Source organism: Psammomys obesus, unplaced genomic scaffold, assembly GCF_907164565.1.
Source record: "Psammomys obesus unplaced genomic scaffold, mPsaObe1.curated_primary_1811, whole genome shotgun sequence".
NCBI lineage: Eukaryota > Metazoa > Chordata > Mammalia > Rodentia > Muridae > Psammomys > Psammomys obesus.
In genome coordinates this window covers 11,293,842-11,314,526 of record NW_026585689.1, presented here as the reverse complement: position 1 = coordinate 11,314,526, position 20,685 = coordinate 11,293,842, and the positions used below count along the sequence as shown (strand labels likewise).

At 38.3% G+C, this 20,685-nt stretch overlaps 1 protein-coding gene across 3 annotated transcripts in view; it reads left to right on the top strand.

The window, feature by feature from the left end:
• The window catches only part of Tbc1d23 (TBC1 domain family member 23), a 54,371-nt gene that overhangs the window by 13,455 nt on the left and 20,231 nt on the right, over positions 1 to 20,685 (top strand). For all 3 annotated transcript variants that reach the window (XM_055594183.1, XM_055594191.1, XM_055594200.1), the window contains 9 exons: positions 2,543 to 2,654; positions 4,474 to 4,579; positions 6,176 to 6,380; positions 10,516 to 10,639; positions 13,289 to 13,413; positions 13,502 to 13,548; positions 13,861 to 13,964; positions 18,237 to 18,359; positions 19,816 to 19,908. In XM_055594183.1, coding sequence (XP_055450158.1) covers positions 2,543 to 2,654; positions 4,474 to 4,579; positions 6,176 to 6,380; positions 10,516 to 10,639; positions 13,289 to 13,413; positions 13,502 to 13,548; positions 13,861 to 13,964; positions 18,237 to 18,359; positions 19,816 to 19,908 — 1,039 coding nt within the window. The remainder of the gene's footprint in view (positions 1 to 2,542; positions 2,655 to 4,473; positions 4,580 to 6,175; positions 6,381 to 10,515; positions 10,640 to 13,288; positions 13,414 to 13,501; positions 13,549 to 13,860; positions 13,965 to 18,236; positions 18,360 to 19,815; positions 19,909 to 20,685) is intronic.

The window sequence follows — 20,685 nt, the reverse complement described above, 5'->3', positions numbered from 1 at the left end:
TGTTTTAGCCTCATGATTCCTGGGATCACAGGTGTGAAACCCATTGCTGGACTTTTGTATCTATTTTGTAAGCATGTTATTGGTAGCTCATTGACACACCCTGTTGTGTTACAACATATGTTATAGTTTCAGAGTTATGGACCCAGAGGGAGGTGGTTTTCTCTGTTCCTCACAAAGCCTTGTGTTTGCTATGTGTTGAACTTGCTGAGCAAAGGGTATCATTATTTATTTTAATGAACAAAGCTTGTACTTTTCTATTTTGGGACCTTGTCTTCCTGCCTAGTATGTTTATACTGACTTTTAGTGTGGAAGGTCAGTTTGAAGTTTCTTATAGCCAAGGAAGACTGAAAAAACTATACCCTGCCCACTCAGACTTCACAAGAACCAGTTAGACTTGTAGATACTACATGTTCAAAGGCTGAGGCTTAAGCCTCTTGAGGTCTGAATGCTATGTAGAGTTCTCGTTTTTTGCTTATCTGTACAATCTTTGACTGAAGTATTTGCAGCTCTTTTACTACAGTTACAAATGCTTGTATTTAAAGTCTGAAAACTGAACCCTTGCCTCCCTCAGAAGACACTGTTATTGTTAATTATTTAGGTTTGTGGAAAGTGTCTTTCACTACTTCAAGTATAGTATTTTCTGGTCTCCATAGTACTTGCTTCCAGTTGAACTGCCACCACAGATGTTGGTTCCCCGGGCATATACTAGCTTTATTGCCTGGGATAGTAAGGTATTTGTCAGCACTACTTTGAAAAGAAAAAGGTTTGCACTAAAAAAATTGGAAAAATTCTAGTTTATTTATGTGATAAAATTCCATCTCAGTTAGAGGATATTTTCCTCATTTTGTTTACACATGTGACAAACATACCATATTTATTTACCAGTTATACCTTGTGTTTTCTTAATTTCATAGTTATAAACCACAGTTTGAATTCTGATAGTCTGTCTTATCCAGCTTGGTTAGCATAGACTAGACAGACTCCAGTCTACATTAGGCCTACACTTTCAGCACTAAACTTGAAATCTCTCATTCTTTTTCCCTTTCTTCCAACTTTTTAGTGATTATTTGCAAAAGACCAAAATATGTCCTGTGTGGTCACCATTGTCCCCGTATGATTTGGACACTTCACGCTTAACTGGTGCTTTGCTGTTGATTGTACTAAGTGATTATGTGTTCATTTACTCCCTTTCTGTTAAGAGAGAACAGCTTAATGATATGTGCACAACTAAACAAGAAGTCTCAGAGTTGGAGCAGCACGGGAGGTTTAAATTATTCAACCATTGATTTTTCTCTAAAACTGTTGAAGTGAGACAGCATCTCAAGTTCCTGATTCTAGCCACTTTACCTTTCTCCTTAGGTTGCTATAAGGATGCTAGCTGAATTATGATCTTTTAAAAATGTCTTTACAGATTTTAATATATGCTAAAATAATATGACTGGAACCTCAACCTTTGAAATTCCCAGAGAATTGATTTAACTGGTATTTCTAGCTACAGAACAGTCCATACCATGTGAAAGTTCTTAACTGACCATCTTAATCATGCACAGTGGAAAGAAAATTAAGTTTCTGCTTTTCTCCTCAGATGTGATTGAGCATAACTGACCCTTAGTTTGCTTGATGATGTTTTGTTATAATTTTCTTTATTTAACAGTGGAGCCTCTTTTTGTTCTACTGATACTTATCAAACACTGTTTGTAAGTCAGGCTCTGCTGTGGGAATAACGTTGATATACTTATGTACTAAATACTCTCAGATCTCAGTGCTTTGAATTCTTGCTTGAATTTTAGGGTTTCTCATTTTTGCTACTGTTTAGCATAATGTTATGGGCATGCATTTGGGATCCAGACTGCTAAAATTTGAGTCTTGGCTTTGCTACTAATTATAGACATGTGGTAATAACACATCACAATAATAATGATTTTTAATGCCATAGGGTGGTTATTTCAGTTGTCTTGCAAGTGTTCATAGCCCATTTTTGCCTCATTTTGCATCATAACTGCAGCTGGTGATGTGAGTCGCTGTAGTGATGATTAAGAACAAACACATGCAGACTGGGATGGTTGTGTGCTCTATAATCCCAGCTCCTGGAAGATGGGGGGGAGTAGGAGCAGGAGTTTAAGTTTGAGGCCAGCCTGTAGTATGTGAGGTTCTGTTTCTAAGCAAACAAACAATAAATAGACATACGTAAAAATTTTAGAACAGTGCCTTACACACGATGAGTGCTGCATCAAGCTGTCCCTCTGCCATGACTAAGTGATGAGTTGTCTGCAGTTCACAGTGCTATCAATATGCTTGTGCCATCTTCTTCTTAGCAATTCTGAGCAATAAGCTCTGATAAGTAAGTTATGTGAAGGCAGAATTCTGCCCCTGAAGCAGAATGTGTGGATGCCTCATGTGCCTTGCGTTGTTGCATTCTGCCCACTGAAAAACTTTTCTTCTGAGATGTAGTCTTTAACTGGCCGTGCTTATGAATAAATGTTGTTTAAAAAATGAGTCAAGAATAGTTTTAATAAAGAGAAATTTTTCTTTCTTTTTTTAGGGAAAAAGATCTTGAAGAAGCCCTTGAAGCAGGAGGTTGTGATCTTGAAACTTTGAGAAATATAATTCAAGGGAGACCACTGCCCACTGAACTGAGGGCCAAGGTTTGGAAGGTAACTAGAAACTGATGAGTAAAATGTAGTCGCTTAAAAGAATTTTTAATAATTGGTTTCCAGTTCTCTGAAAAGACTATGAGTATGCTGCAATTAGAAAATTGGTCTAATGAAATGATTGGCCTGCTCTTTAATTACCTCCCCCTGAGGGGGAAGCAGTATTACCAGGCCACAGAAGAAGACAATGCAGCCACTTCTGTTGAGACCTAATTGACTAGGATCAGAAGGAAGGAAAAGAAGACCTCCCCTATCAGTGGACTTGGGGAGGGGCATGCATGCAGAGGGTGAAGGAAGGGAGGGATTGGGATGGGAGGAGGGAGGGAACCACAGGGGGGATACAAAGTGAATAAAGTGTAATTAATAAAGAATTAAAAAAAAAAAAGAAAATTGGTCTAAGTAACTAACTAAAAGTATGTTTCTGAGCCAGGGATAGTTGTACATGCTTTTAATCCCTGCCTGCACTAGGAGGCAGAGGCAGGCCATTCTCTTTGAGTTCAAGGCTAGCCTGCTCTATACTGTGAATTCCAGGCCAGACAGGAAGACATAATGAGACCTTGTCTCAAAATTAATGTTTCTGTAGTGTTTTCTATACTTCAATGATAGATTCTCAAGAAATAGTTTAAAAATAACTATAAGACTCTTAGATACCAGAGCAACAGCAGTTCTTACCTTTTACCTGTGCATGCTATTTCTGCACAAGAATGTTTTCATGATGATAGTTTCACACATATATATTGTACATTTTGACCGTAGTCACCACTCTATCCTCCCTTGTTCCTCCCCTTCCTGCTCATCCTGTTCCTCTTTGCAGATAGTCCCCTTCTACTCTCATGTATCTTTTTTCTTGTTGATGGGGAAAGACCCAGTGTTTCCTTAGAGTTTTAGGAGCATGACTAATCTTAACAAGTGGCTCTACCCACTCAAGAAAACGTCTCTTCCTCCCCACTAACCATCAGCTGTCTAAAAAGAGTAATTCTGAAGTATCGAAATGATGTCTTGAATTGTCTTATAAATGTGTTTTTATAGGTGATTTGCTCAGATTCAAATGTGTTAGTTCCAGCACTCAGGAGGCAGAGGCAGTCTATCTTTGAATTCAAGGCCAGCCTAGTCCACAGAGCAAGCGCCAGAGGAGCAAAGTCTACCCAGAGAAACCCTGTCTCAGAAAACAAGCAAACAAAAAAGACAGTAATGATCTTGGTTGAGAATGTAGCTCAGTGGTAGGGTTCTTGCCTACCACGTGCGGGGCTTCTAGGTTCCACCCCCAGCACTGCTGGTAAAATAAAATAAAATTGAATTAAATTAAATTAAATAAAAAAGAATGTATGGTGTCGAACCTGGTCTACAGAGTTCCAAGATAGCCAGGGCTACATAGAAAGACACTATCTCAAACAAACAAATAAGTAAATAAGTAGTTTTTACACATACTTGAAAAAATATATGCTTAAAAAACTTGCAAAATAACATTTCCTCAGTTCAGTCTTTATAATTTTTAATTGTATATGGAATAAATATATTTTTATTTGGCAATATCATATTGTTAGTTTTTACATTTCAAAAAACAGTTGGCTTTAAGTAAAGCCATGTTTATAAATATACAAATATTTGTAATTTATTCTATCCATTGAATTAGCATAAAGTGGGGAAATCTAATACGGGAGCATTTTGTCACGTGGTGGTAATCGCACTTAGTGCTGTGCTGATACTTAAGCTTGTAATCTTTTGTTATCATTCCTAAATCCTTGCTTTCCTTAGTACAGCATATTTTACAGGAAGGAGAAATAACACTGTTGCCAGTTGCTTTTTAATGTTTTTCTTCCAGATTGCTCTGAACGTTGCAGGAAAAGGTGATAGTTTGGCATCATGGGATGGTATTTTAGACTTGCCCGAGCAGAACACTATTCATAAAGATTGTCTAGAGTTTATTGGTAAGTTTGATAACCATGAAAAAAGTTATCTTGTTATAATTTGGGATATGTTGAATTTTTAAAGGTCTTGTAAATAGTGTTGTCCTTAAAAAATCTTTACTATTCATTTTTATATTATTGATTTTCATCTACATTTTACCGTTTTGTTCTGCTCTTTATCTTGTTTCCCAAATAATTGTAGGCCCTCGTGATTATTTACAAGTAGAAGAGATTGTGTTCTGAAAGTTTATCTACAAATTTCAGATCATGATCTACTGTTTTAAAATTGTTACAAGTCATGGGTGAATAGTTTTTCAACCATTCTACAAAACCTGTTAATTCATAATACAGATTAAGCTACTTTAGTTTATACCTGTCTCTTCTACTTCATTTATAGAATGATGGACTCTTGTTTTTTCTTTCAGTTACATCTTTGTTAACACATTGGTTAAGTAGGCTTCATTGTACTAACTATTGGAAACTAACTATTGGAGGTAGAGCTCAGGGGTAGAGTGCCTGCCTGGACTAGGCAAAGCCTGGGTTCTATCATCAACACTATAAATAGACAGACAGATAGACTTTATTAGTAGAGTGAACAAAAGAAAGGGAATTTGAACCAGAGATTTGAAAACTTCACATGATGTGTATCATGTATTTCTGAGATTACCTTGATTTTAATCGTAATGGTTATAATTTTTTCATATTTAATTTGCATTTTGTATCTTTATTTTATATGAGAGCTGCCAGTATGAAAAGTCATAGGTCGTTTTGCTTGTGCATATTTGATTAGCTTTATTATAAGATTTAAAACAAAGGAAGGGAAGGAATAAAGTACTAAATTTTATGGTAGAGAATGAATTCTCCTTCTACTTGCCAGAGCTCCACATTGTAGGGCAATTGGTCGTCTTGGTAGGAAACATTCTTTGGCTTTCCAGCAACGTGGGTCATGCTGGGCATTGCCCAGTACTCTTGTGTTAAATAAGTATGTGGTCGATATTACTAGTTACTGTTTCTTCTTCTTCTTCTTCTTCTTCTTCTTCTTTTTCTTCTTCTTCTCCTCCTCCTCCTCCTCCTCCTTCTCTTCCTCATCCCTCCTCCTCCCTCCTCTTCCCTCCTCTTTCCTCCCAGGACTAGGTAAGAAACTGATAGTTGTTTTGTAACAATTATCTTGCTCTAAGTTAAGAAGAAGACTAGGGAGAATATATTCAACATACAGTATATCACTGTATGACAATGTCCTTATGTAACACAGTACCATGTACAATGAATATACACAATGACAGCTTTAAAAATTAAAAGTAGAATGTTATAAAGAACTTTGACTATGTTTTTTTTTCCTTGGGTTTTGCACCAGTGAGCCAATGTCTGTGAAATATGATAAGGGATAGACATAGCTCAGCGATAAAGCATTTGTCTAGCATATACAAAGCCATGGTTTGATCTCACTACTACAAAAAATGTAAATGAAAAAGACAATTATGAGAAAAAGTGCTCTCACAATTTTACTGCATTTGTCATAGTCTAATGCGCCCACATGGCATGTTGGTGATGTAGTGTGCTCCGTTGCGGAGCCTCTGGTAGTTCCTTGATAACTTTGGTTTGATGCTTTATTTCTAGAGCAGCTCTCAGTGCCAGAGGAGAAGGCAGCAGAATTACTTCTGGATATTGAATCCGTAATTACTTTTTACTGTAAATCACGCAATGTTAAATACAGCACGTCCCTGAGTTGGACTCATCTACTGAAGCCCCTGGTGTGTCTCCAGCTGCCTCGCAGCGACCTCTACAACTGCTTTTATGCCATCATGAATAAGTATATTCCCAGGTAAAACATGATTTCCTTGTAGTTAAAAAAGCCTGTTTCACTTTGAAATAAAGTTTGTTAGGTTTCTTTTGATGGTAAGGTCGAAGGGCCAGGAAAATTTTGAAATTCCTTGAGATATGCTTGCTACTTGACTTTATTCTTGTGACAAATACTTAAAACTTTTATTTATTATATGTATGGGTGTTTTGCCTGCATGCATGTATGTGTGTACCACATGAGTGCCTGGTACCTGAGGAGGCCAGAAGGGGACGTCAGATTCCTGGAACTCAATTATTTTGGAAAAATACACTCACTCTGAGCTGCACTCCAGTCTCTTGTTGAGGTTTTTGATCTGGATCTCATTGCTGGCTAATGATGTTAAGCATCTTTTCATAAGTTTGTTGGTAAGTCCTTTATCTTCTTTGGAGAACTGTTTAGCCACAAGAGAAATCTATAGAGAAAAAAGATCTAAAGAAAAAAAAATATATTGATTTGGCCAAAAATCCCAGGAATTTAAGTATAAGCACACTAGAGCCATGCATATAGGTTTTTAAAGCTACCTGGAGATTATACCTAGATCAGAGTGATGGGCCTCTGTGCTTCCTTGAGGCCATGCTCTTCTACATAAAGAACATGGGCCTAAAGATATAAAGGAGAAGGCCATGGTCATGGCAAAGCCGAAATTGGGATTCCCAGCAAGGGATAGTTCTGTCATATACCTGTCAGCTTCCTGTGATTTATTAGTTCCTATGGCCATCTCTTAGTGTAACAGAGCTAGTCATAGCAAGGGACATGAAGCCAGATGGTGGTGGCCCATGCCTTTAATCCTAACATTCAGGGCAGAGGCAGGTGGATCTTGAGTTCAAGGCCAGCCTGGTCTACAGAGTGAGTTCTGTAGACAAGGCTACACAGAGAAACTCTGTGTCAAAAAAAACCCACACATACCCCCTAAAAAAAGGAAAATGAAAGAGAGAGACAGACAGACAGACATAATGTTCCAGCATTGTCTCTAAAGCATGGTGGCCGTGTTGGGAATAGAGTCATACTGAGCTGTGTTACATGTTACCTTGTCGCATTCTTCCAGTTCCTTTTTCTGTGGGTTCTGCATTTAGCACAGCACAGTGGCCATTGTTGGTAGAGAGAGCATTGATCCCCATACATCTGTATAGAAGAATACCATTTTAATATCTACTGATTGAAATGCAAGATGGCTAAAATTCTGGCAAGCACAAACCCTTGTAGTTGAGAGTAACGCTGAAGTACACAGCCATTAAATGAATGCTATTTCGGTGGCTTATTCCCAGTGACACTCACTCTTCCAGAGATGAGACCTTCTAGCTCAGCAGCTGCTTCCATTCCCTGCATTCTTCCTGCCTCTGTGTTCTACCTTGGCATCCAATTGCTCTGCATTTATATTCAGATTTAGGATTACTCTCCCCAGCATAAATCCAGTTCTGTCTCTGGGCCTTCTGTGTACTGCCATTTTTTAATATTAAAGGGGATAGATTGACAGGTGGGCATCGGGGCTGGAGAGATGGCTCAGCAGCGAAGAGCACTGGCAGCTCATGCAAAGGACCTGGGTTCTACTCCCAGTACCCCCGTGGCAGCTCACAGTTGTCTATAACTCTGGTTCCTGGAGATCTGACACTCTCTTCTGACCCCTGCAGGTGCTATGTGCACATAGCACACAGACACACGGTCAGGCAAAACCCTCAAACACATAAAATAAAAATAAATTTTAGAAATCAAAAATCAAGCAAGCTTACGTGGTGACTCTCCTGTGATCCCAGCAGTCAGGAGGGCTATCAGGAGGATGCTGGATGCCTGCTGTGAATTCAAGGGCAACCTGGGCTGCATAGACAGGGCTACAGAATGAGACACTTTCTCAGAGAACAAAAATAACAAGACAGTGATAGTTGAGGCATAACAAACCATGACAGTGATATAAACTAGTATATTTACATAAATAATTGTCATTTATTCCCTTTGAATAACATTGTTATTATTTTTATTTTTGCAGTGCTGAATTTAAACCTATGTCCTCACATATGCCAAGTATTTTATCACTGAACAAAGTGGCTGTCCCAGAACTTTGTAGACCAGGCTTGCCTTGAACTCATAAAGGTCCTCCTGCCTCTGCCTCCCAAGCGCTGAGATTAAAGGTGTACGCCACCATACCCAGCTTAAAAATAGTTTTTAATGATGCACTTTAACCTTTTACTTTGCTTCATTTGCAAAGTAAAAAGTTTTTTTGTTTGTTTGTTTTTTTACTTTGCTTCATTTCTTTAGTTTGCTTTTAAGACTATACCCCTGTTATAATAGCTTGTTGAATTACTACGTTTTGCATATGGAAAGATGGCAGTATTATACAATGACTTAAGGCTCAGTTTCTGTGTTGAAGTCATAGTTGTATAATTTGTTATTGCAGGCTGGGTGGCTCTCAGTGACATACTTGACCTCAAATGAACCTCAGTGTTTTCATTTGTAAAATGAATATGGGGGTCAATAAGGTTGTTTGTGAAGATAAAATGAAATGAGCTTGTGAAATGCTTATTACAGTGTTTGGAAGTTTTCCTTTAATAAGTAATTGGCTTTTATTACAATGGCCTCGGCTTTAAATATTTCACGGATACATCAGAGGACAGTCTTGCCTTATTCCTTTGGATGAGTAGGATGCATCTCAGTACAAAAGCTGACATAGTTTGTGGAGACTGACCCTGGAGTGAAACTTCCAGGCCTAAGTGAAAAGTGAGTGAGTTCACTGTTCATGGTAACACCTACCTTACTGTAACAAACACTGGGCAAAGTAACCGTGTTTTCAATGTTGTGCTTGCTGTTGTTTTTAAGATACAGTGAGTAAAAAGCAATGGTGTCCTTTGGTCAGGAAGGTCAAGCTACTGAAAATCAGCTATTTTGTAATAGATTATTTTCCATGAAGTAACTCTGTTCAGTTTTGAGGTGTTAATTATTATAATTTATTTTCATTTTATGTGCATTAGTGTGAAGGTGCCAGATCACTTGGATTGGCATTACAGAAAGCTGTGAGATGCCATGTGGGTGCTGGGAATTGAACCCAAGTCCTTTGGAAGAGCAGACAGTGCTCTTAACCACAGAGCCATCTCTCTAGCTCCAAGTTTTGAGGTGCTAACACAAAAACACTAAAGAAAACATGATAACAAGAGTGTCACCAAATTTTTAGCACACAGGTGATTTCAGTGGTTGATATCCAGGTTGGACTTAAAAGATGTTGTTCTGTGTTCCCGTCAGGGACAGCGTCTAGTCAGGTAGAAGCAACCCTGTCAGTGCCCTGAATACTGAGCTAGCGTGTTGACCAGTCCGGGCCTGACCCAGATGGACACGTGTGGGTACCTTTTGAGGTCAGGATTTGGGTAGCTCCCATGACTACCCTAGGCAGATGAGTCTCCTTAAGGCTGAGCACATGAGCTGTTTCCTGAGTTAGCCACAAGAAGCCACAGGGAATTCAAGCATCAGAACACTTCTCTGTCCTTTTGCAAGTATTCTTTTGTTAAAGTATCTGCATAAGAATGTGAAAGACCTTGTGATAATAAAAAGGGCAGAGTATATATATTTGGTGACTAACTTTGAAATTCAAGTTTTTAATCTTAACTTGTATAGAAATCATTTGAAGCTGGGCATTTTTCTGGAATTTATTCTGGGACCTGGTACCCAAGCCGTACTGATTGCCTCAGGCTCGGAGATCACTCTTCTGAAATTTCATCTGTAGTCTTCAGAATTCTACCTTTACTGAAAGACAGTCCTCTCAATATGTGAACTGTGGTGCAAACTTGAAGTAGTCTAAGAACTTTCCCTCTTACTTGGCAAGGACAGAGGAGGCCAGACTCATTCAGGGCCCTCTTGAGCTTTGGGAACCCTAACTGTATCACAGTAATCTAAGTCCTCTCAGTTGAGTGCTCCTGGGTTTGCCTAGAAAACCTCCCTCAAGTGGCAGTGTGGGCTGAAAGCTGGGTCTTTTAGAAGGTATTAGAATAGTGCTTTGCCTAGATCTCAGATGGGTTTGCTGTGGATCCAGGGTGTCCTGATGGTAAAGAGAGGAAATGGGTATTTCAGGAGGACGGAATACCAGTGTGCTCACGTCTGATCTAGTAATGAGAAACTTTGCTTCCCTTTCTTGTAGGGATTGTTCTCTGAAGGGGAGGCCATTTCATCTCTTCCGATTACTCATCCAGTACCACGAACCTGAGCTTTGTTCTTTTCTTGATACAAAGAAAATTACTCCAGACTCCTATGCACTCCACTGGGTAATAAAGTGAAAGTAGGAACACTTAATGAAAAATAGTTTATATAAAACTGTAGTTGGTTAGAGGCTAGGTTGGGCTATGTAGTAAACCCCCAAATCCTTAAAAGCCCACAACATTTCTTTTTTGTTATTTAATACATATATAGAAATAGCAATAATATGGTTCATATATTAGTAAATATTATGTATAAATACATATGTATTTATGTATGTGTGCCAGAACTAATATCTATATTTTTGTAAATGTACAGTGTTTGTAAATATATATGCAAATATGAGTTCTGCTTAAAACTTTGTATTTAAATTGTTGATAGTGTCAGTAATAATTGGTAAATAATCATGAGGAAAGCTAAAATTACCGAATGGTTGATACAAAAGAATATAAAGTACAACTGACTGCTTTTTTTTTTCCCTGTATTTATATTTTCAGTGGGATGTCTCATTCTAGAGCTCATGTTCTTTTGAAATCTTTGAGTCTTAGAACCCTATATACTCTTAAAAATTTTAGAGATCCATTGTTCATATGAATTATGTTGATGAGGAGCTAAAACTAAAGAGTTTTAATTATTTGTTTTAGTTCACTTAAAAGTTAACCTATTTTATGCTAAACCTATTTTATGCTAACATAATTAGCCTACTTACAATGAAGAATGACTACATTTCCCAAAAGTAAATAGTGAGAATAGTGTAATTATATTTTCATGTTGTTTGCTTACATCAAAGGCAGATGAGCTTACGCAGCTGCTTCTAAATTTATTCAGTTTGTAATGTTATCTTGTAGTCTTCTGGGAAGTCTGTTCATTAATGAGAGAATGAATGTGGAGTAGGCCAGTCAAAGTTTTAAGAATTCTTGTGACAATAGTGGAGTGTCACTAATGTCTCACTGCAGAATCTTGGGATTTCTGGATTCCTCAGATAGTATTTAAGGATGCTCTGCTGTGCTGACTAATGATCTTCTACAGAATTGGTTGAATATTAGAGGACAATTAAGGAGTTAAACATATTCTTTGGTCATGTTTTACTACCATTTCTTTAGGGAGCTTCCCATTTCTGCCTCTGTGGTAACTAACTGTGTAAGCCAAGATACTTGGCTCAGAGCTCCAGTTTCTTTATCTGTAAGATGGGAATAATTATATAATGATGTCTCAGAGGATGATGGGATGCATTTAAAAATCAGCAATGGTATTTTGAGCATCTTAACTGGCGTTGCCTCCAGACAGTAAATCTCAAAGCCTCTTCCTTAGTTCTCTTGGCCAGTCATGTCACTTTGAGTTAAAAACAAAATTCCTATAAAATTGTAGCATCCCTGTTTATATGTTGCCATTAAGCCTAATTATTTTTTATTTAGAAAGGAATTATTTCTTAAACATTTTAATGATCAGTGTTGGTCTCTGCTAGGAAATGACATCTCCATTGCCAGAACTCTTAAGTTAGTGCTCTGTTGTTTAGGGGGTTGAATATGCTAAAGCAACTGATTTCCCTCCAGCTGCACTGCCAGGTAGTTTGCTCTGAAGTTCAAGGTTTTATTGTTTTTGTTTTTTGTTTTGTTTTATCATTTGCTAAGCAATTGCAATTATGTCCAGAGCCCATGACTGAGGAGGGCACTGGTGGCTGTAGTTTAGCTGCATGTTGTTACTCAGTTTATATTCAAACCTTCTAATCTGTCTTTGTCATAGTAATTTTTCAAACAAAACCAGAAAGTATTTGTAGCACATCATGCTTTAAAGCCTTCTGGTTCATGGCCTGAAGAATCTTGGTCTTTTCCTAGTCCCAGCACTCAGCTCAGCTCTGTGGACTGAGGACAGCTGTGTCATCCAAGTCTAGTCCTTGTCTGGGAGAGAAGTCCACTCGTAAGGCCTATTGTGAGGACTAAAGATAACTCCTAAACAATATATTGCAGTAATTTAGTGCCTGACACAGAATCTGTACTGAACATTTATGTTTCTGTTAGCCATGAGAAATTTTAAATACAATACTTTAGATGTAGTTATTTCTGAGTCTAAGGAAAACTTAATAGCAAGTGAAATTAGATCTTCATGTATTTTAAAACACAATTATGTAGTAAGGAAGATTATAAATTAGTAACTTCTTTTTTTTTTTTTTTAAACACAAAACCTAGAAAGCTCCTAAAATCTAAAAAGCTGAAAAATCTGAATTTTGTCTGGCATTTCGTGATTTATTTGTAAGTAAGCTTTGGAGCAGTTGGCATTGGTACCGAGTTGAGGTTGTACTAGCACCCTTAAACTGCTGTGCACAAGCCTCACTGTAACCTTTAAATCTGAATGCCTGCTGTAATCGGTAATGAAGTGCTAACCAAGCTGATAAAGTTCTGAATGCCGCGTGTAATCCGATGGCAGAGATATTTCTCTACACGGTTAGGGTAACCATCTCTCTTCTCAGCATTGGAGAAGAGTGTCCTTTGTGTTGTTTGTTTTTGGTTGTCTGAGAAGTAGAGATGGAAGCTTTAATGAGGTTAAATGACATGCCTTAAGTCACACAGATAGTTAAGTGACCCCCGTTTCTGCCTTTGGATTTCATATGCTCAAGTTAGGGTCCACGTTAAGTACCAGGTGATATGGTACTGCTGACTCGTGTGCCTCACTACCTGAAAAGGCAGCTCCAGTGGTTTATGTCTCTCTCCTGACTGCAGCTCGGGAGCCTTTTTGCACATTACTGTTCCATCGAAGTCACCCAGGCGATATGGGATGGATATCTACAGCAAGCGGATCCATTTTTTATTTATTTCTTAATGTTAATTATCCTTGTTAATTCAAAGTAAGTATCATGTTGGTTAGATTATTTTTTTCAACTTTGATACGTTGCTTTAGTAGTTAACTCAAATTTACTCAATTCCTTCTTACAGAGAAGTTATTTTAGCACAAGAGTCTGACAGCAAAGAAGAAGTTATCCGTAAGTACTATTTAATAATTGTTGAGGCCATTTGATCTCAGTTACCTCATTTAGAATGTTGCAGGATTGGTGTAGAAGAGTTCTGAGGTTCTGTCCAGGTCTCATGTTCTTATACTGCACTATACACAAGGCCCTGGGTTCAGTTGCCAGTGCTGGGTAAAGATGAAAACAGCTCAAAAAATCAGTGCTGAGATTTTATTTATATGTTGTTTATGTTGGAGCTGTTTTAGCTTTAAACTTAAGTAGTGCTAGTTACTATATTTTTCACAAAATAATTTGTTAATTGCTGTCATGTCTATAATCACATTTCAGACTTCTTGGAAAGTACTCCATCCAGCTTGAATCTGGAAGATATAGAAGATCTCTTCTCTTTGGCTCAGTATTACTGCAGTAAAACACCAGCTTCTTTTAGGAAGGTAAAAGATGAGAAATGGCCAATTGGTCTAAGTTGGATGTTTTCTGTACTTTTTAATTTTATGTTGTATTCACTTCAGTTAATATATTCTAGTTATCATTCTTTTCCACTCGTTCAAAAATGTTTTAGTAATCTTTTATTGTAAATTCTCTCCTAGTAGAGAAATAGACTAAAAATTATATCATCTGTCAACATGGCTGCTGCTCCATGGTATGGTTAAGAGCAAGGCTTTTTTTTTTTTTTTTTTTTTTAGACATGAGAGAGAACAGCCAGAGGCATCTGAAAGAGTTCAGAGCAGACAGAGAAAGTAGTAGAGGGAACATGGCCAGCAGACTGGACCTGGCCATGAGAGAAGCAGGAGCAGCACAGACAAAGGGGGACCTACATAGAGAAAAAGAGTGTCGGGGAGCAGAGAGAGAGGGAGATTGGGGGACACACACACAGAACAGGAAGGTAGAAAAGATGGAGACGGGTGCGGTGTAGTGGTGGTGACAAATGGAGGAGGTCAAACAGAGCAAGCCAAGCAGAAATAACAGGGTTAGAAGGAGAAGGAGTAACCTGGGGGAGGGCAGCCTTCTGAGCTGCTGGGAGTTTAGGGTAGGGGAGGAGGTGGGAAGAGCTAGGATATTAGCATGGACCCTGAAGTATGAAACTTTGATACTGAGGGAGCCTGGAGGCCAGCCATGCTGTAGGCACCACAGACAGCCATTTGTCCCTTTCACCACTGATAAGGGAAATGCCTCCTTTTGGTAGAGGAGAACTGGCTTCACAAGTTCCTGAGAAATACTGGCTTTTGTCTGTCAGAATTTGGGGAAATGGAATTTCCTTTACACCTGATGACAATAATAGCAGGAAGCATTTTGCCTTTGTTCTGATTCTTACTTTCTAGTCATGTGGAGATTGTTTTTTAAATTAGTGTTTTTGTAACTTTGGAAATTCTCTGACAGAGATCCAATGGTAAGTGTGCAGTCAGGTTTCCTTTCTGTGAGTTTATTCTTGGATGTTTATTCATAGATATGCAGAACTGTCATGACAGGGTCACTTTACCTCTTAGAGGCATATATATGTATATAACTAAATATGTAAACACAACCTGGTCAGTCCATGCAGTGTTACTAGTGTATATATTTTCAGGGCTGACTACTTGGTATTAGATAACTGATAGGTGTCCCCTCCCTGGGGAAGTTTATTTTTCCCACATTCAGCATTCCTTAGTTCCATGTAGTTTTTTTATTTTTTTAAGAGTTGTGACTTAATGAGCATTCTCCTTGTTCCACATTAGCGTGTCTATTTGTGTCATTGTTCATCTTTAGGTAGTCATTTTGGTGAGACTTCATGGGTGTAACTGCTGACATTTCTAGGAAACACACTCTCACAGTACACTTTCTGTTCCTCTGGCTCTTACAGTCTTTCCACCCCCTCTTCAATTATCTTTGAGCCTCAAGTTCAGGAGTTGTATTATGCATGCATCAGTTGGGACTGGGCTCTACAACTTTGTTTTGCTCAGTTGTGGTTTTCTGTAATGAATTCTTCAATGAGGAGTGAGAGCTACTGAGAGACCAAAGAATTAAAAATTAGTTTTTTGGGTTATTGGATTAAAGTTTAAAGCACAAGCCTGAACAAAGCCCAGACAGGTGGGCTTATTACATTCTTACTGCCCACTAAAGATACAGTTGCTAGGAAACTGGCCCAGATCACTGCTCTCCCCTAGGACGGCCAAACAAAGGAAGCCAGACCATTAATGGTTTTGGCACCTTCAATCAGTTCAAAATGCAGCATCCCCTTTTGAGTATCAACCAATAGACACTTGCCAGGCTGGAATTACCCTGCTTTGGGCATGCTGGGAGGAACAGGCACCTTTAAATCACCCTCCTACTTGGAGCTCAGGGCTCTTATCTCAACCACTGCATTGGTAAGAGTGTGAGCACAAGCTCGAGCTTCTAATAAAAGATCCTCGTGTTTTGCAAGGGACTTAACTTCTGGCGGTCTTTTGGGGTCTTGTAAATCGGGCACAACACTACACATACCTTCAGATTTTATGATTTAGTATTCTACAGTGAATAGTATTCTACAGTGTATATGCACCACATTTCCATTATCTGCTTGTCAGTTGAAGGACATTTACGCTGTTTCCGTTTTTAAGCTATTGTGAATGAAGCAGTAATGACATGGCTGAGCAAGTACATGTAGAGTAGAATGTTAAGTTCTTTGGGTATACACCAAGGAATTGTATAGCTGAGTCATGATGTTTATTTTTAGCTTTTTGAGACTTTTCCACACTGTGTTCCAGAGTGGCTGAACAGTTTGAAATTCTACCAACAGTGAATGAGTTCCCTTTTTCTTTCATCCTCGCTAGCATTTATTGTCAGTTTTGATCTTTGCCATTATGACAAATGAACTCTCCAAGCTATTATGATTTGCATTTCCCTAATTGCTAGGAATGATTAAAATTTTTGTGCTATTTCTTAGGTATTTTTATGTAACCTTTTAAAAACTCTGTTTATATTCCAAGCTTATTTTTGAGTGGGTTATTTTTTTCTTGAACCTTTGTTTTTGAGTTCTTTTTATATTCTTGTTGTTAATCCTCTGTCAGATGTATAGCTGGCAAGGTCCCCTTTTTAACCTGGTGTTTCTTTAGCTATGCAGAGCTTTTAGTTTATGAAATCCCACTTGTCAATTTTTGGCTTCAGTTCTTGGGCAAATGGAGTCCTATTCAGAAAGCCCTTTCCTACACCTATATCATGTACAAAACTGCCTATGTTTTTTTCTAGCAGTTTTGGTGTTTTAAGTTTCACACTGAGGTATTTGATATATTTGAAGTTAGTTTTTGTGCAAGGTAATAGATGTGGGTATAATTAAATTTTTCTGCATGTGGACATTCATTTTTCTCAGTATCATTTGTTAAAAATACTTTCTTTTCTTCAGCATATATATTTTAGCATCTTTGTCAGTGCCAAATGGCTAAAGCTACGTGCTCTCATGTTTGTGTTTGTTCTGTTGGCCTATATGTCTGTTAGTGCCAGTGCCGTATTGTTTTTATTATTATGGCTCTTTAATATATTTTGAGATCGAGGATGGTAATCCCTCCAGCATTGTTCTTTTTTGCTCAGAGTATTTTTGCTCTGTAGGGTCTTTTGTGGTTCCTTATGAATTTTAGAATAGGTTTTTCTATTCTGTGAAGAATGAAATGGGGATTTTGATTGGGATTGTGTTAAATCTGTAAATGACTTTTGGTAGAATGGTCAGTTTCATAATATTCTACCAATGCATGAGCATGGGATGTCTTTCAATTTTCTAGTGTCTTTATCTTTTTCTTTAGAGGTTTAAAGTTTTCAGTGTGGAGGTTTTTCATTTCCTTGGTTAAGTTTATTCCTAGATATTTTATTTTCTTGGTGCTGTTGTCAGTAGGAGTGTGTCCATAATCTCCTTCTCTGTATGTTTGTTCACAGGGGTCTTACCACTCCCAGCAGAGTAGTGATCTGCGGGAGTCAAGAATTCACTTTGTAAATCAGGCTGGCCTTTAATTCAGAGATCCATCTGCTTCCACCTCCCAATTGCTGGGATTAAAGGTGTGCACCACCACTGCCCAGCTCCATTTTTTAAAATAGCATCATTAAGTTGTTTATATGTGCTCTTTTGATTTTTTTTTAATATAGGCAGTTAGAACTCTAAATTTTCCTCATAGGACTGCTTTCACTATGTCCCAGAGGTTTTGTTTTCATTTAGTTCCAGGAAATATTTTATTTCTTTTTTGATTTCTTCTTTGCGTTCTTCCCCCAGTGCCACAGTTTAAACCCACAACCATTTTTTTTTTTTTTTAATCTTCTTTTGGGACAGGTCTTGCTCTATACCCTGGCTGGCCTGGCACTTGCTATGTGGCCCAGGCTGGTCTGTAACTCATGCAAGGCTCCCGTCTCACCTTCCTAATTAACAGTGTGCCCCAGCATACTAGGCAAAATCAGTGTCTTGAGCATACTGGGTAAGCTTATTCTACCACTGATGTCTTCATCCTCAACAGTTAATATTTAATGTGGTCATCGATACATAACTGTGTAGAATTATTTTGTGTAAAAAGAACTTTGTAAATTCTGACAGACTTTGACTGTGACACACATATCCTACAAACTTTGAGATTATATATATTAAGTTTTAAAAAATCAATTAGACACAGGTGGTAACAATTATTTAACATTTTATTATAGTTTAATAAAATATTTTTAGGTAGAGCATTTTGATTTTTCTTTGTAATGTTTACAGTTTTCTCCTTATGTAGGATAACCATCATCTCTTTGGTAGTACTCTGCTGGGAATCAAGGATGATGAGGCAGATTTGAGCCAGGCTCTGTGTCTGGCTGTTTCAGTGTCAGAGATACTTCAAGCAAATCAGCTGCAAGGGGTAAGCAAGACAGCCCATCTGTCGGGGAGCTGTGCCTTTAAATGCAGGGAGCTGGGGCAGGAGTTACAGCTCAGTGTTAGAGGGTACACTCTGTGTGCTTGAGGCCCTGGGTTAGTACCTGCCATCAATAATAAATAACATTCTCTTACCGTCATCTGGTCCCATAAAATTAACTTGTCCTTACATTGCCTCTAAGGATAAGTATATCACATCTCCTGTCTATATGGCCATTTTTAACATCCAGCTTGAGTGTTATTTTGATTGCTAACAATTATTTTTGTCTCTCCTGCCACCAATTTTATATATTGACTTCTTTTCACAGGCCATTAAAGCGACTGACCATGGCACTGTATGAATGACTTAGCTTCTGACAGTTAAATTCTGGGCCATTACACAGCCTCCTGAATTATATGATTTAATGCCATAAAGCAAGCAAAAAAGACTTACGAAAATATGTCATAGCTGGCACATGCCTTTGATTCCAGCACTCAGGAGGCAGATGCAAGTGGATGTCTGAGTTCATTGCCAGCCTGGTCTATAGAGCAAATTTCAGGAGAGCCAGGGCTCTACAGAGAAACCCTGTCTTGAAAACAAACAAGCAAAAAACCCCAAAAGCCAAAAGTCATGATTTTCTATTATAGTCTTCATCAAAATATGAGTGGGTATAATCAGTGAGCTTTCTCAGTATGTGCTGAAATACAGTGCCATAGCTAAGCTTTGGAGTATGTGCTGTGTTTCCAAGATTGTGCCTGGATATGAGGCTTAGATATGAGAAGACTGCCTTTTGGTTGAACTTCTTACTGTATCTTTATCTTGTATCTGGGTGTTTAAACAATCACTCATATTTCCTTGTTTTAAGTGACATTAAAAAGAAAATAAAGTACAAGTTAAAAAGACGCATGAAGCTGGGCATGGTGGTGCATGCCTTTAATCCCAGCTCTCATTAGGCAGAGAGGCACATGGATCTCTGTGAGTTCAAGGCCAGCCTGGTCCACAGAGGGAGTTCCAGGATAGCAAAGCTACACAGGGAAACCTTGTGTCTGAAAAAAAACAAAAACAAAAACAAAAACAAAAACAAAACAGACACATATGAACCTGGCTCCTCCATATACAAGAAAAACATTTAGTTCTTTAAATTGACGGTAAGTTTGTAGACCTGAAAATAACAGTTTATCTAGCACTGTTTAATAAAGTGTTGGTTTCCAATATATTTAGTATTTTAGCTCAAATTGCCAGACTCTTGCTACATATTGAGACTTTCAAGCTCAGTGCATTAAAAATATATCTAGATCCTAAAGGTTACTTTTTTGTTTGTACAAATTAGGGCCTCCTAATTCCTTCTGAGGTCCATTTAAAAACAACTTGTTCCCCCTCTTCTGGTTTCATTTTACTATTCTGTCATGTGATGTGAGCTGCATGTCCAATTCCAGAACATCAAATATTGTTTCCTCTTTAGGAAGGAGTCCGGTTCTTTGTGGTGGACTGCCGTCCTGCAGAACAGTATAATGCTGGGCATTTATCAACTGCATTCCACTTAGACTCAGACCTGGTGAGTATAAGGGCACATCAAATGTTTTCTAAGAGACAGAGTGGTTTTTCCCTTTGGCTCATAACTAGATTTACATGACCCAATTTACAGGAGCTTTTGTTTTGCTTCTGGCACAGTCTCTGCCCTGGGGGAAGGAAGGGCTTGAGTTTCCTTTTCTCCTAGAGTCAGCTGTCATCATAAAGTCAGTGACATCTGTTAACTGTGGCTCACTGTTCTTCTATTGTTATGTCAGTGAATTCTCCACTCACTGGGAGTTTTCTCCAAGGCAGATCACTTAGCATTGTGCCTTGCATCTAGTAAGTACTGTGAAAGTATGAGCTCTTAGCATAATTGGATAACAATGGTAGAAGTTTTTGCTGTAAACCATCTTTAAAGTTTATGAATATATATATAACAAACTAATATACAGGCAAAGTTGTGTCTGACATATAAGGGCTCAGTTGTTAAAGTCACTTCTGTTGGAGAAGTGGGTAAAATAAATATGGTCATAAGAGATGCTTAGAGCTGTTGGTAGCACTGAGACTGGCACCATGTAAGCCAGAGGTTGTTAGAGCCTCAGAGGTAGGAGCAGAGGGGAATAGGGAGGTATCCTCCACCCCCACTCACTGCCCCCTCCAGCTGAATATGCAGCCTTCCATTCTCCTCATCTTGTCTGGAAATGTTGGTAGGGGCCAGAAGGATGTGTCTAAGAGCTAGGTGGTTTTAAGAGGAAACTAACAGAAAATGAAGGTAGGTCTCAGAATGACTGAGAAAGGACATGCTAGCCTGTTTGTGTCC